At 45.5% G+C, this 15,129-nt stretch overlaps 1 protein-coding gene across 4 annotated transcripts; it reads left to right on the top strand.

Moving 5' to 3' along the window:
- Positions 1–2,200: 2,200 nt before the first annotated feature.
- LOC135900684 (uncharacterized) lies at positions 2,201–10,699 on the top strand. 4 transcript variants are annotated; one of them, XM_065430219.1, is made up of 6 exons: positions 2,201–2,530; positions 5,855–5,870; positions 7,339–7,463; positions 9,624–9,647; positions 9,736–9,764; positions 10,551–10,699. In XM_065430219.1, the coding sequence occupies exons 1-6, from the start codon at positions 2,233–2,235 to the stop codon at positions 10,569–10,571; spliced, it is 513 nt and encodes a 170-aa protein (XP_065286291.1). In that variant the 5' UTR covers positions 2,201–2,232; the 3' UTR covers positions 10,572–10,699. The 4 variants fall into 4 exon arrangements, with proteins under 4 accessions (XP_065286291.1, XP_065286290.1, XP_065286294.1 ...); XM_065430218.1 differs by having other exon boundaries at positions 9,733–9,764; XM_065430222.1 differs by lacking the exon at positions 7,339–7,463.
- Positions 10,700–15,129: the final 4,430 nt, after the last annotated feature.

Below are 15,129 nucleotides of genomic sequence, written 5' to 3'. Positions count from 1 at the left end.
CCGAGCGTCTTTGTGTATCTGCTAATGTTCCTAATTGTTTGAAGGAAAGACTGGACACGCTCGACAGTCACGGCGGTGAATGCTTTATTAATGGGCCTTGTGCGCGGGTGCATAGACAAGGCCTGATTCCCGCTACATCCATATTTGAAGCCTGCTGCGTCCGTCGGTGCCCCGCGTAGAAAGAGCAATTGAATGCAATGTTTGTTTTCCATGACGTACGTCATGATGTTCAGGGTGTGCAATAAAAGCAGCGGACCCCGCATGACGTCAAGAACGGACACAACAGCCTTCTGTTGCACACATTGGCAATCGCGGAAAAGTACACATGGCAACCGCGGAAAAGTGCACATGGCAACCGCGGAAACGTAAAAGAAAACGGGTAATTGCAAAAATTTAGTAGCAAATGTTGGCGGTACGCTGCTAAAAAAAAATCATTCTACAGTAAAAATGTAGTTACAACGGGCGAGAGTACAATCTCTCCTTAAGTAAAAAAAAAATTGGAGGCTTATCAAAGTTAAGCCCAGTGGATGCGAAGCATCCACTGGGCTTAACCTTAGCGTATCCTTAGCGTTTGGAGGCATCTTGACCGCATACACGCCTGGCGCAAAGACGCTGGCGCGGTTGCGGGCACAGAGACTGACGCGACGGCGGGCGCGCGCCGCTTCATCCCTGGCGTGACGTCACATATCACGTGATGCAGCGATGGTGGCGCCGCCGCCGCGTCGCGCGCGACGGCGCGAACCGAAGCGTGGAGGCCTCCGCCGGGCGACGTCCGACGGCGCGATATGAGGCCCCATCTGCAGCCGGTGTGACGTCATCACGTGACGTCATGTCACGTGACCTACTTGAAGGTCACTTGAAGGTCAATGGTGGCCACCACCGGGAGGCGGCCGACGGCGCGATATGAGGCCCCATCTGCAGCCTGTGTGGCGTCATCACGTGACGTCATGTCACGTGACCCCACTTCAGGGTCAATGGTGGCCACCGCCGGGCGTCGCGCGAACGCCCGAAACCTACGTTAATATGCTTCGCATAAAATGATGTCAGAAATTCACAGAAGATACGGCTTAAAAATTGAACAAGGAGATTAAATACATATTAAATTTAGAAAATTGTTGCTCAACATTTGTTTTCCCGTTTGTTTGCTTAATACAGAGTTGCTTTCCCGTATTTTCTCGCTTGCTTACTTTTTCCTTTCATCTTTTCTTTAGACCTTCAACGAGTACAAGAAAATTCCGAATAATGTATTGTTGGTTTACGTTGCTCTAGAAGCACGAGAAATTCCTTGCGAGGCAATAAAAGTAGTATCGCTTTCTTATGAGTTACAAAAGAAAATGTATCAATTTCGCCCGAAAGCGAAGCATTGATAGCGATTTCTGCATTTCTGCAATTCCACACGCATTTCAGTACACTGTACCGATGGCATGCTTTCTTTTTAATTTATTTTTGTGATCAATGACAGTATGTACGTGCACTGTATTAATTAACTGCTTGACGGTCTCCTTTCTACTTCTTGAGCTTTATATATTGCGCACGTGCGTTGTACGTATCATATAGTTTTGCCTGCTGTTTGTGTTCGCAAGGTTGAGAGGGAGGGGTGGAGGTGCGTGTAGTATGCCTTTGCAGGTATGTCACTAGTTCAGCTCATCCTTTTTGATTGAAGTGCACTTTTTTTTCACTAGAATTACGATTTGTCTACAATATGTTTATTATTTATATTTAGTGTATTATTCATAACGCCACCCGGCTGTGCACCTACCTCCCTCCCTGTATTACCTCCCTCCCAAGGAATTTAGGGGTGAATTTAAGGAAACAAAATCGAAATATTTACAATCATAATTCATGTCATTTGTGGGAAGCAAGTGGCAGCTCTTATTCGTGCATTTGTTTTTTATAACCTTTTCATGGACGTATCTGAGGACAGAGAATCAGAATCGTTCACCAATGCCGGTGCCCTCCTCTCGGTCGAGACTGCTCCTCCAAGAAGGCTTCACAGAAAAAAGATTGACAGAAATTGACTCTGTATTGTCTAAATAGTGATTCTGAAATGTTCTTCCTCCGGTCCCCTCTTCCCGCTTTGAAATGAGACGCACGTCCAGCCGAATGCTACATACACATTCCACCCCGGGATGGGTGCCATCGATCGAGGATTCGGCATCGGCATCAACAGCGGACACGCGCCCCGTTATGCTAAGCCCGCGCGAGGCGTGCACAAGAAGAACAGCCGTCGGCATGGGTGCAGTGGCGCTGCGCGGCCAAAGGCCGGAAAGCCGGCCGACGGAGCGCAGGCCCGTCGGTGGCCGGGACGGCCCGCCCGAGGTGGCGGCCGCCGGAAAAGCGCGCTGGCCACTCGGCGACGGCGTCAAGGGTCTCGCGTTGCTCGGTCACGACGCGGTCGACGACGAGCCGCCGTCGCCAGCGCGTCCGCCGCCGGTCCTCGTCGGGGAGCAGGTGCGCAACCTGCCCAAGGCCCGCCAGCCCTCCATCATGGCGCCGGCCGCGGGGGAGCACGGTTTGAGAACGCAATTCTGTACGCTCGACCTGCGCACATACTCGCCTAATCTTCCGCTTTGGATTTCATTGTCGCTCGCTGTATCCGCTTTCTTTGTAACGGCCATCTGTCACGTGCCGCGTTAAAATGCGTCCGCGACTGCACGAAAGGGCTGCACGCGGCGTATCGGTGTGTTCTACCGTACGTAGATAACAGTTAGCGCCTGCCGTGTAGAACCGCTAAATTATCGTCGTTGACGCATAAATATGGCTCTCCTGGCTTTCCGCAGGTGCACTGGAGGGCACGAAGACTTGTTTCTATAGCACACATAGTCTTCCAGACGTGTACATACATACATACATACGTACATACACACATACATACATACACACATACATACATACATACATACATACATACATACATACATACATACATACATACATACATACATACATACATACATACATACATACATACATACATACATACATACATACATACATACATACATACATACATACATACATACATACATACATACATACATACATACATACATACATACATACATACATACATACATACATACATACATACATACATACATACATACATACATACATACATACATTTTTTAACGTTCCGCCAATAGAACTGTATGAATTACCGTGGTTGAGTACAAGTGACCTTGGTTAGGTTAGGTCACCTTACGTGCCTGGCCAGCCTTTCGGTGATCGAGTACTAAAGGCTATAAATGTCGCTCGGTTAGTTGGATAGCGAAAGAATAGAAGTGTTTGTTTGGCATTTTTCTTCTTTTATCTTCTATTTTTTGTGGCCTTGTTGCCCCTTACACTATATATTCTTATCATGGTAGCACTCTATAAAAGGTAGCATGCCGTGCAGTTGCCTTAGGCAGTGGTAGCATACTGTACTACCACTGCACAGTATGCTATGTATGTATGTAGCAGTGGTAAAAGCCCTGATGGGTTACATTTTCGCTATTTTTCTTCAGTTTTTAGTGTAGCAATTCGTAGTAAGAGTTCCAATGCCAACCTCAGTGCTCCATGCGTCATATTATACAATATATGTGCCATGACGCACGTAATTGTTGTGGTCTTACTACAGCTCGTAGACGATATTATATGCACCTATGCTATGAAGCTAGTCCAGCACCTCTCAAGAGCACCTCCACTAGATGGCTGTACCGATCTCGCTCAAATTTCGCAGAAAGATCGCATGTTAAGGTTCTGGTCCTTTGATATAGCACTTGGCATTACTACACACCCGACTTGTCTTCGTCTGCGCTCCTCGTGACGTCGACATCGCAGTGCCCCTCCCCGTCGATTAACGGAAACTAATCCCGATGGCCATGTCGTGCAGCACGTATAGACGCCGGATGTGATAAAACCACGTCATAGCCACCATTTCTCGGATAACGTTTGCTGCGAGGGTTTCAAGCAAAAGCAAGCTCGATTTTTTTTTAGATTTTTTTTTTTGACAGACCACGCCGAAAAATAAGAATGCCAAGTGCTATATCAAACGATTAGGACTACAAAACGGGCATTTCGCTGCGAAATTTGGTCAGTATTAGAGCAGCGGTAAGCACCAAATATTTCCTTTTTGAACTCTCAAGATAAAAACGTGACATCGCTACACTATATCCACATTGACTGCGAAAGCATTAAGACCAAAACTTGCCAACAATGGTGTATTAGCTCGTCGCTCAATTCAGCGTGAGACGCCTAGCGTAATTTTGACGCTACGGGTTCTCCGATTGCGCATTAATTCGTGCCTTGACAGTTCGCCGAACGCTACTTTCGCGCAACGCCGTCGCCGAAAGGCAACTACTGTTTTCCTCGACAAAACGCAGCCACTCACGGAGGGGATGGATTTCATGACAGCTCGGCGTGATCCTCGGTGCAGAAAAGCAGCACTCGAACGCCGGACGACCCAGTCCAATCGCCTGTATCAGATAGCCCGCTGATAATTGTTCTTTCTCTTTCTTCGGTTAAGGATCAGATTTACTTCGGCATGAAACCCGAATGGGCGGTATTGCTATGTCATTGCTGCCAGGACGGTGCACGCACGTTTGTGATGATACGCACCCCTGGTGTACGCCTGCAGAGGCACGGGATGTAACGAGATGTACCGTGTAAAACAGTTAAGAACACATACAAAATTATGTCTTCATCGAGGTGTTTTGTGACCTCCTCCTTATTTTAATGAGAAGCATTCTTTGCCTCATTCCTGACACTTTGCGGTGGGTAGGTAGGTTCCTGTTTCACCTCCCTTTAAGAATAATGAAATAATGTATGACCGATGTGGAAATTGAAAGGAAGTAAAAGAGAGAAAAAGAGGGGGGGGGGGAGGATAACGTAGACGATTAACAAAATTTATTTTAAAGTGCTTCGCGCACTTTATTTTAAACTATTTAATTATTTTATTTTTATTCCTTTTTTTTTACTTCTTTTTTTACTGCTTACATTCACACAGGTCAGCTGTGAATGATTCTCCAGAGGAAGGTTGCCAAGCAAAGGGCAAGAGATACCAATGTGTGTGTTGCGCCAACCGTATGATAGCAACTGCAGTCGTCAACTACCAGAGCGCCCATTAGAGTAGTTGCCAAACGGGCTGCGTTTCGCGTTATAACTCGGACTCACAGGCACTCACACCCGGTCATTCCGCGCTTGGACTGAATCCTGCATGGTGCTTAACAAAGCCTAGCTATAACCGGACCAAACCAAACCAAACCGAACCTCACCTGACCTAGTCTCACACCGACTATGACACTCTTCAATTCATTCGGACTCACTGACATGCCAGTCTGAGTCTCGGCGAACCAAAGTGAGCATACTCATACGCTCCTTCCTGAGTAGTGCATTTAACTGTCCAAGTTAAAGACGTCGTCCAGAAAAAGAAATGCTTCCTGTAAGCTTAGATGCTGAGGACAACCTTGCCAGCCAAAATCCCGGACTTCGCCTTAATAACCACCGCAGCCGAAATTACGTTGATTTCTAAACAACCCCAGAGGTCTCCATTCACCACTCCCCCCTTCGTGAACTGTACCCAGCCCCGTTTTCTGTCTCAGCTTGGCAACTAACTGCCAGCTTTCAGTGGTAATACCAAAGAAAACCAATCCCCCGTTTGTTTGTTTTTTACCCGATGTCTTGTACACTTATTTAATTACCTGAACTTCCTATTATGTTGTCACCATTTCTCAACACATCTTCAGTTGTTTATTTTCCTTTGTTCATCGAGTTCGTTCATCGCATATACTGCGTATACAGAATTTGTTACTGTTTATCCCTGTGCGTCTGCGCCTGCTTATTTTTCGTTTTTTTTTATCCTCCTCCTTTGCAGATGGACGCAAAAGTGTGTAAGTAATAGAGTTCAGTCTGACGTAAGCTTTACAGAAACTTGATCAACACGAAGGTGTTTTCCGGTGTCCCGAGAGCTCTTTATTTCACAACAAGCTGACTTGTGCTGAAAATGTAGGCCGTGTTAGGTATAACGTATGGCAGAACTTCAACGTTTCTGGCTTAATCGCAGCTTTCGCAAATAATTACTGAAGCTCACTTTTTGTGTACTTTTATGAATAATTCGAGGAACGTACGTAGTACGCTTCCCCTGTGTCCTAGGTAAATTGAATAATGCACCCTGCATATATAATTGGTAAAGATAAGGGTAGGTTATGGATGACGTTCAGGCAAATTTCGAAGTGTGTGGATCATTGAGGGCTTTGCTGAGACTTATTTCTGCAAGCGTTTCATAGCCTTATAAGTGTGTTTGAAGAACGGTGGGGAATTTACATAGATGTACTGGAATAAACAAATTGGAGGACGCTTCAGCTTCGCCTTTAAGAGCGGAACGCGGTAGCCTTCACGCTTCCCGGCAACTGCAGCTATGTAACCGTAATGTTTACCAGGAAACGTTGATGGCGAACGCTATGCACGAAGGCGAGCTCTCTGGTAGAAACGCGGCCTCTTGCGCGGGCCGTGTTGTGGCAGAGACGAGCGCCATCTGGAGGTGTTGCAAGGAACCGGGCGGGCCGCGTTATGGCATTTGAGATTTGAGATTTGCGCGTGCCGGCGCGCAAATCTCGGAGGCCATAGCCGATCTATGAATGATAGAAATGCTGGAAAAGGGGCTTGCGTTTTGAGTTTCCACGTAACAGGATTATGTTTTCTCGTATATTCAAATTTCAATCCGACGCTATCATGTCTGGGTTGTTTGTAAGCCGTGCTTCGCCATTTTTCTGCCGTATATTACCTTGAGAAATTCAATTAGTTCAATAGAGTTCACCGAACGCACGCTTGCGAGCAGCACAATACCACTGCGCGAACGCTCCGTCACGTGTCTTTTTCATATTTCGCGGGCTTTCTTTGCAACCCGGAAAAAAGGACTACGTGACATGTATCGTAAAGGAAACAACTCGATCGGTGGTTCCTGAAGGTGCTCTACAAGTCTGCGTATCATACTTGAGGTCCTCAGCCAATAATTAAAAAGTTGGGTAATTAAACTTAATAAGTGAGTTATGGGAAAAGCAAAAAAATTGCCTCAGTTACTTACTATAGGCTATTGCAAATAGTATACATTCGGTTGAATTCGATTCCGATGCGCCTTTCATGTTTAAATTCTTGGCTAAAGTTATATGGTACACCCTGTATAGCTTGGCATGGCTAAAAAAAAAAGAAAAAAAATTGGTGAGTTCTGCAGGCACCATGCTACATGTGGAAATAATGCGCAGGCGCAAAGAGTAAACTGACGTCCATATATTAAGTTCCTCGATCTTCCCAGTTTTGACGACGAAGCCATCTTCGAACACACCCTTAATTTGGACGCAGGCACTTCTCTGATAGCCTGCTGACGGCTCCGGACACGCAGTACGAGTTCGCCTGCTTCCTACTTGTAATGGCGGTTCTCCTCGGCGCCATCCTGGGAGCCGTGGCCTATTACTACGCGATTTCAGGTGCCATCCATCTTCCGCGCACTTACACATTGATGATGCAGTGCAGGTGCTTGGGTACCAGGGGACGGATTCACGTCTCGTGATGCTTGTTTCACTGCGATAGCAATTATATGGACACTCTAGGCGCATTTAAAAAAATTAAATTATGGGGTTTTACGTGCCAAAACCACTTTCTGACTATGAGGCACGCCGTAGTGGAGGACTCCGGAAATTTTAACTACTTGGGGTTCTTTAACGTGCACCTAAATCTAAGTACACGGGTGTTTTCGCATTTCGCCCCCATCGAAATGCGGCCGCCATGGCCGGGATTCGATCCCGCGACCTCGTGCTCAGGAGCCCAACACCATAGCCACTGAGCAACCACGGCGGTTTCTAAGCGCATTTCTGCCGTCGCCGTGAGGTTCCGTGTAAAGTCCAAGGGCGATAAAATTGTCGCCGCGCGCCGTATGCTGTATGTGCAAGTGAAAACGTGCGAGGTTTAGCCGGCGATCGCGGCTCAATCTCGCGCACGCAAGAGAGGAAAGCGGGGAGGAAGCGCGCCGCCGTCCGTCGCGGAAGATCAGCCGCCCGGGCCGCCCAGAAAAGAAGGCGCTCCCCTCCCCCCTGGAGCCTTGCGCGCGACCGAAGACGGCGCGCTTCCTCCGCGCAAGCCTTCAGGGGTAGGGTATAGGGAGAGGGGTCCGGGCGGTAGCGCGCGCCTGCCCGGGCCGCTGTTTCTTGAAAGCCATCTGCAACAGGGACAGAGTCCGCAGCGCGCTGTGCTTTTGCGGCTTATTCGCGTTGATGCAAGACGCAGCACGAAGGCCAATTCACTCGCTGTTGCTGCCGCGCTTCCTCACTCCCGCGTTTTGACAGGGAGTTTCCGCGGTCATCGAGTGGGATGTGTTCATGACTGCTTGTGCGCGCGTGACACCATGATTGTTAGTTCAGTTAGTATGCCTATGTTTACAAGTTTATACGGTCGATAAAACTACCATCCTTACTTCGCATGGCTGTCGACTAATTTGCAATCGCAACCGATGCTTCGCCTTTCGGGCGAAAATGCGACTTTTTGTTCACGTAAAATCCGCTTTGCTCTTCAGTTTCTGCCGCATTCCTGTATATGTGGTCCTTTCCTGCGTTTCAATGCGTCGTGATATTTTTCGTCGGTTCTGGTGTCTTTGGCGCCACGCGGCGTGGAGACGATCCGTTGAGTTTCCTGCGAAAAAATTGCTGGAGAGAATTACGTCACTACGATTGTTTCGCTACCATGTTAATGATCGTTAGCGCATGCATTTGTTTTTTATTCGAGCTTGTACCTTTCTTTGGACGTTATTTATTACGCTTTATTTTTCTAAATTTCCCAGCACTCGTATAGTTTTTTAAACCTGCAATGTGAGCAATTAGCCTCTGGGCGCATGCATAATCGTTGCGAATTTTGGGATTTTTAACACAATACTTTGTCGAAAAATGTTATCGATTTGGAAAATCGCAAACTTGTTTGAAGCTATATATAACTATTAAGGTTAGGCAAGTTCGCGTACTGAGGTGTACCTATATTCTGGGCATTGTCAAATTCCACCTCGCTGTCGGATTCGGCATCATGTCAGCTCTCATTGACCCCTATAGGTCTGGTGCGGTCTCTGATTGGCTCAAAATGTCGCCATTGCAGAATGTGACAATATGGCGGAATTTCACGATTTGCAGAATTGCACCCCTGCTCATAATTCCCGTGCTGGCTAAACCGCCATATACTTGCAGCTTTCTTATAAGTTATAGCGCCACATTTCCCTATAGTAATTTTTTGTAGAAAACCTTTATGGAAACACTATTGAAGTATAGGTGTGTCGAACGTTTGAGCAGGACACATTCGGCCGACTAGCGGACGAGCTAGAAAAATAAAGTGACGCAAAGGGCAAGCAAACATTTGTCATATATGGGGAGGGCACGTGGAACACTAGTCCCAATTACGTGTTTCGCCTTATTATTTTCACAGGCTGGTTCTGTTTCAAATTTTTACGGTGCACAAATGAACGACTGCGAACAATCGCGCTCACTTCCAACCGAAAGTGACCCTGGGACTTGGGTATTAGCTATATACTATATCAGTGTGTGGGTTAATAGAAATATATTAAGTATATTGCTTAGAAATATATTACGTATATTGCTTCTTCTTTACAGATGTAAGACTCGGAAACGTTCCTCGTAAGTTTTCAAAGTTGAGCAAATAGTGAAATTTCCGAGACATACCTTGCAAGAAGTTATAAGCGTGAATTTTCCCCTTATTCAGCAGCTGCGACCTCTCCACCAGGCATCACAAATGTAAGTGTCATCTCCATTCACCAGCGACAACTGCATTTCGGAAGCCCACACGAAGCTCTTGGATCTTTATTTCCGTTAAAAAAGTACCGACATCACAAATTTTGGTGTTTCTTTTTGTGGTTACAATGCTTCCCGAGTCGCCATTAATAAAGATGTACGGCGACAATTTACGGCACAGCAATTTATGCTGACAGAAAGACGCAAGGCCACGGTCGAGCTCGTGTCTAAAAGGTTTGCTGAATTCGGCTCCATTTTATCAGACTCGCAGCCTGTGCAGCGTGAGGCGGCGGCTTATTACCGGCGAGTTTGTGAGTTCTAAGTATTCGTGAGTGAGTGAGTGAGTGAGTGAGTGAGTGAGTGAGTGAGTGAGTGAGTGAGTGAGTGAGTGAGTGAGTGAGTGAGTGAGTGAGTGAGTGAGTGAGTGAGTGAGTGAGTGAGTGAGTGAGTGAGTGAGTGAGTGAGTGAGTGAGTGAGTGAGTGAGTGAGTGAGTGAGTGAGTGAGTGAGTGAGTGAGTGAGTGAGTGAGTGAGTGAGTGAGTGAGTGAGTGAGTGAGTGAGTGAGTGAGTGAGTGAGTGAGTGCAGTGAGTCGATTTGCTTCTGAAATGATATACCGATGTATGGAGGCGCAAATGTCAGAGAGTTTCTTGTATTCATTGCTCTCAGCACAAGGCGGCGTTTAACAGGCGGCGCGTTTATGCAATCGGAAGTCCGTACGCTTTCCCGTATGAATGCGCGAGCGAATCTTTTTTTTACAGTGTACTTCCTTTCGCGTCACTCTTTCGCAGGCATCCGTTCCGGAGACGTAGTCATCGCGGGGCCAGAGGATGTTCCGTGTTTTTCTTCTCAAGCAATTTTAATTTTATTTCCTTTCTTGATTCTTTCTTCTTCTATTTATTGATTTAGTTGATTAATAAACTCGTTTATTCGCCCACTACTTTCTTACACCTCGAATATATATATATATATATATATATATATACACACACACACTGTGTGTGTGTGTGTGTGTGTGTGTGTGCGTGTGTGTGTGTGTGTGTGTGTGTGTGTGTGTGTGTGTGTGTGTGTGTGTGTGTGTGTGTGCGCACATACAAATTTGCATTCGCCTTTTATTGAAGCTTATTGTCATTAGTGCCTCGACATTCAGAAGCGTGGTATTTGCGATTATCGCTATCATTGCAGGCATGCATTTGAGCAGGCTAACTACAACTAAGATGACGACAAGAGACAAGCTATAGTGCCCGTATTCACAAAACGTTCTTACGCCAAAAGCGTTCCTGCCAGCCAATAGGGATGCAGGACGCATTATTAGCGAAGGCGCTCAGCCAATGAAAAACAGAACTTTCGCACGAAACACTGTGAATTCGACAACAGATTTTCTTTTTTTCGATTTTCTTTTTCCGGGATTATGTTCTTCGTCGGAGGCTGACCCACTACCGTTATCGCAGGAATCATCCACTCTCCGCGACGCGTGATAAAGAATATAGACCCGAATGAGCAGTACCTTTACGAATTAATTTGTGTCACGGACGTTGTCCTAATACAATCTCGTCGTCATTAGCCCATGCGCCGCATCGCAATTGTTATCGCCGTGTAGGTGGCATTACAAATGACGAGAAATGGATAGGGAGACGAAATGCGGTATTGTCAAGCCCCAATAGATCTCGCAATTAAACGGCGGAAGCGATATAGGTGCATACGACTAACTTATAATCGGACTCTTGCTTCCGCTGCTGATGCCGCATGACTCGAACATTGCAATTTGGGACTAAAGTTATGGCGCGGGCAGCAATTAGTTGAGCCACGAGTTCACGGACGCTACAAAAAAAAATAGAGACCTACAGGTTCACTGGGAATTGCAGAGTTAGTGTCTCGCTTCGTACGACTCCGCGCTATAAGGTCGTATTTTACCGCCCATGTCCTCACTGCTTATGTCACAATTATGGTCCGAAACATGCGCTAACTATATCCCAGTAACACGTTTTAATATACAGAATGGAACCTTACTTTGAGGGGCCTCTTCATCTTGCGAATTAATATTTGAGATGCTCCGATTCTGAAACAAGAAATGTTGAACCGAATGCACGCTAGAGCGGTGTCGATGTTTCGACCCCTGTAGTCTCGAGGTCTCGACCCAGCAGTCAAAGTTAACCGCCAAACTTCAGCTGCGCAGTCGAGGGTTCTCAGCCGAAATTATATGTATACTGTTTTGTATACCCTACTGTAGGCTACAAAAAAGTTCAAGTAGAGCGAAAGCATCACGGGAAATAATAAACAAAACGCATTGCAATAAAATATATAAGCATTTAAACATAGGAGGTGTAGGGCAGATGAAATACAATAAAAAAAAGAGGGAGGGGGTAGAGAGCTGATATATCGATGGTGTGATATATTTCGTTTCGAAGAAAGATAACCGTATGTCATCTTTTGCAAAAATAGTGTGTTAGAGTGTGCCTTGAAGGCAAATAAATATAAGGAAATATCGAGCGCTGACTTCCGGTAGAGAGGAGGGTTTAGGTCGGGGACAAGTCTGATTTCTATATTCAAATACCCGTGAAACGCGAAAATGCTCTCGTAAAGGAACCGTTATGCAGATTTGATTTTTTAAGGGAGGGAGAGAGAGAGAATAATTCTGTCGACTGTATCAAGCGAAATTTTGACTTAGGGCTATATTTTTTTCGAAAATTGTCAAGAATTGGTAAGCTCGCTAAAATTTTAAATCGACCAGATGTTTATATGTATTGTGCAATTGAGATTTCTTACACGGTATTCGTAGTTCTCCAAAGGAGGATTTGAAAGACGTTGTAATGGCCGTGTATCACTTTGGAAAACAACTAAACAAAAACAAGAGCACTTTTGGCAAGGCCTGACCGCTCGAACTGAGACCCTATCCTTGAAGTTACATCTCTCAGTGCCTTTGTTCGCGCTATTATGATCTTCTATTACTTTTCTTTTTCTTACGAGAATGTATCAACGTCATAGGCATTTCCACAGACGCCAAGTCAGGACCTTCTGAACAGAGAGCTAACAAGTCGCTAGGACTACTTGCTACTTACGTCCTGCATGACGTTATATAGGACGTCCTGCAAGAAGCGGGGAGTGCAGCTACTGTTAGGCGCACCGCGGGTTCGTATAGCGTCGGACCCGTTGTCAGCGGTCGGCAGGTATGCAGACACCTATTGAAACAAACACCACGACCGGGATAATGTAAATATTCTGTATAGTTATTTTCCTTTTCGCGGTTCCTCAATTAGCTCCACCCTAACAGACTTAGATGGGCTAGTTGGTTGCTTGCTTGATGGAACATGGTTATAACAGCGCGTTTTGAGGACAGGACACACAAAGAATGCACACAGAACAGACGCCGATTTCATTTTCATATATATATATATATATATATATATATATATATATATATATATATATATATATATATATATATATATATATATATATATATATATATATATATATATATATATATATATATATATATATATATATATATATAGCCATATCATGAGAAGCCAACAAACACTGACACCAAGGACAACATAGGGGAAATTACTTGTGATTAATAAATGAAAATAAAGGAACGCAAATTAATGGAAATTAAAGTGGATGAAAAAACAACTTGCCGCAGGTGGGAACCGCACCCACAACCTCGGCAAGTCGGCGTTCGTGTTGTCCACTTCTCTACTCTTGTGTCCTGTCCGCACGCCTCACTTCTTTTTTGCACAATGAACTTCGCATTTCGCGTGCGATGCTCTAACAATTGAGCTACCGCGGCGGCGTTTCCCCATCCACTTTTTTGGGGTATTTATGCGTACTAGTAGAACCCTGGGAATGTTAGCCAGCGCCACCACTCACAGACCAGCGAAATGCGAAGGTTGTGGGTTCGGTTCCCACCGGCGGCAAGTTGTTTTTTCATCCACTTTAATTTCCATTAATTTGCGTTCCTTTATTTTCATTTATTAAGCACAAGTTTTTTCCCCTGTGTTGTCCTTGGTGTCAGTGTTTCTTGGCTTCTCATAATATGACTAATAAAAATCGGGCCCCTCGGTTAACCCCCTTTCTTCTCGTTTATATATATATATGTATATATATATATATATATATATATATATATATATATATATATATATATATATATATATCACCTTTTATTCCTTTCGTATCCACGAACTTCGATACTTGTTGTGCAAATATATTGTTTGTTTCCTTGATAAATTAAGAGACGCCGTGCTAAGGCAACCTTCTCCTTCTATTTTTATACAAAATACCTCAAACAATTTCTTCTCTTTTTGAGCCTTGAAACTTCCGAGTATACCAGTGTATCCGAACACTGGAGTACACGGGCACCTTTTGCAGTGGTCAGCCAGGTGACTCCCCGCTACGGAAGCCTGCACATTTGTTCGATGCTCCCTCAAACGCTCATTAACACAACGACCAGTCTGGCCGATGTAACATTTGCCACAAGAGGGCGGAATTCGGTATACCACCTCCTTTCGGCGTCTGTCCTGTGTGCATTCTTTCTGTGCCCTGTCCTCAAAACGCGCCGTCATAACCATGTTCCAACTAGATCCGCCTCCTTTATCACCAGGATTGGCCGGTCGTGAGCGGTGGACGATAACGTTTAAAAACGGTGCTAAAGACGTACACCGGACAACGGAACAGAGGATGGGACACACACGGCGCTGAACTTACAACTGCGTTTACTGTAAAAACACGATGGATTTTTTTGGAGCCTTACATCAAGCGCGCGCGCATGTTCGATGTAAATAAGAACACTTCATTCCCAAAACACTGCCTCGTGGTCGCGGGTGAGATTAAACGCTATTGAACGCCTAAACGATTAACGATAAAAGAAGGAATGGAATGCCCATATTTACCCTTGTAAAGAATCATGCGCAGCACTCAATTGTATCCCAACATAAAGCTGATATCAAACGCCCATTATGAAGTCAATATAAACATAACATTTCTGTTGTGATTTTGTAAGGCTTATAAGCGTCGCGGTGACCACTCACCGCGGAAAATATGCGGAAAGCTTACAAGGAAGAAGAAAAAAAAGAGCGTCACAGCGTTCACGCGTAACCGTGAAACGAGGCTTTGCCTGCCGATAAGTGTACACAGACGCCAGTGCGGCAAGGTCTGAGATTGTGTGTGAGCGGAAGCGTGACATGACCGAGGTGAGGGTCAGCCGTAAGCGATAAGCGTATTTCGGATAACGGCGAACAAAGTCCAACCGGCCCAACGGCGCATCCCAACGCTGGATGGTCTGTGACCGTGCTTTGAGATCGGCGACTCGTAATTTCGAGTGCGCATGGATAGCAGTGCGCTTCAACGAAGGAATTTCGCTTTCTT

Source organism: Dermacentor albipictus, chromosome 3 (assembly GCF_038994185.2).
Source record: "Dermacentor albipictus isolate Rhodes 1998 colony chromosome 3, USDA_Dalb.pri_finalv2, whole genome shotgun sequence".
Lineage (NCBI taxonomy): Eukaryota > Metazoa > Arthropoda > Arachnida > Ixodida > Ixodidae > Dermacentor > Dermacentor albipictus.
The sequence above is the reverse complement of the archived record's forward strand: the minus strand, read 5'-3'. Positions and strand labels throughout refer to the sequence as shown.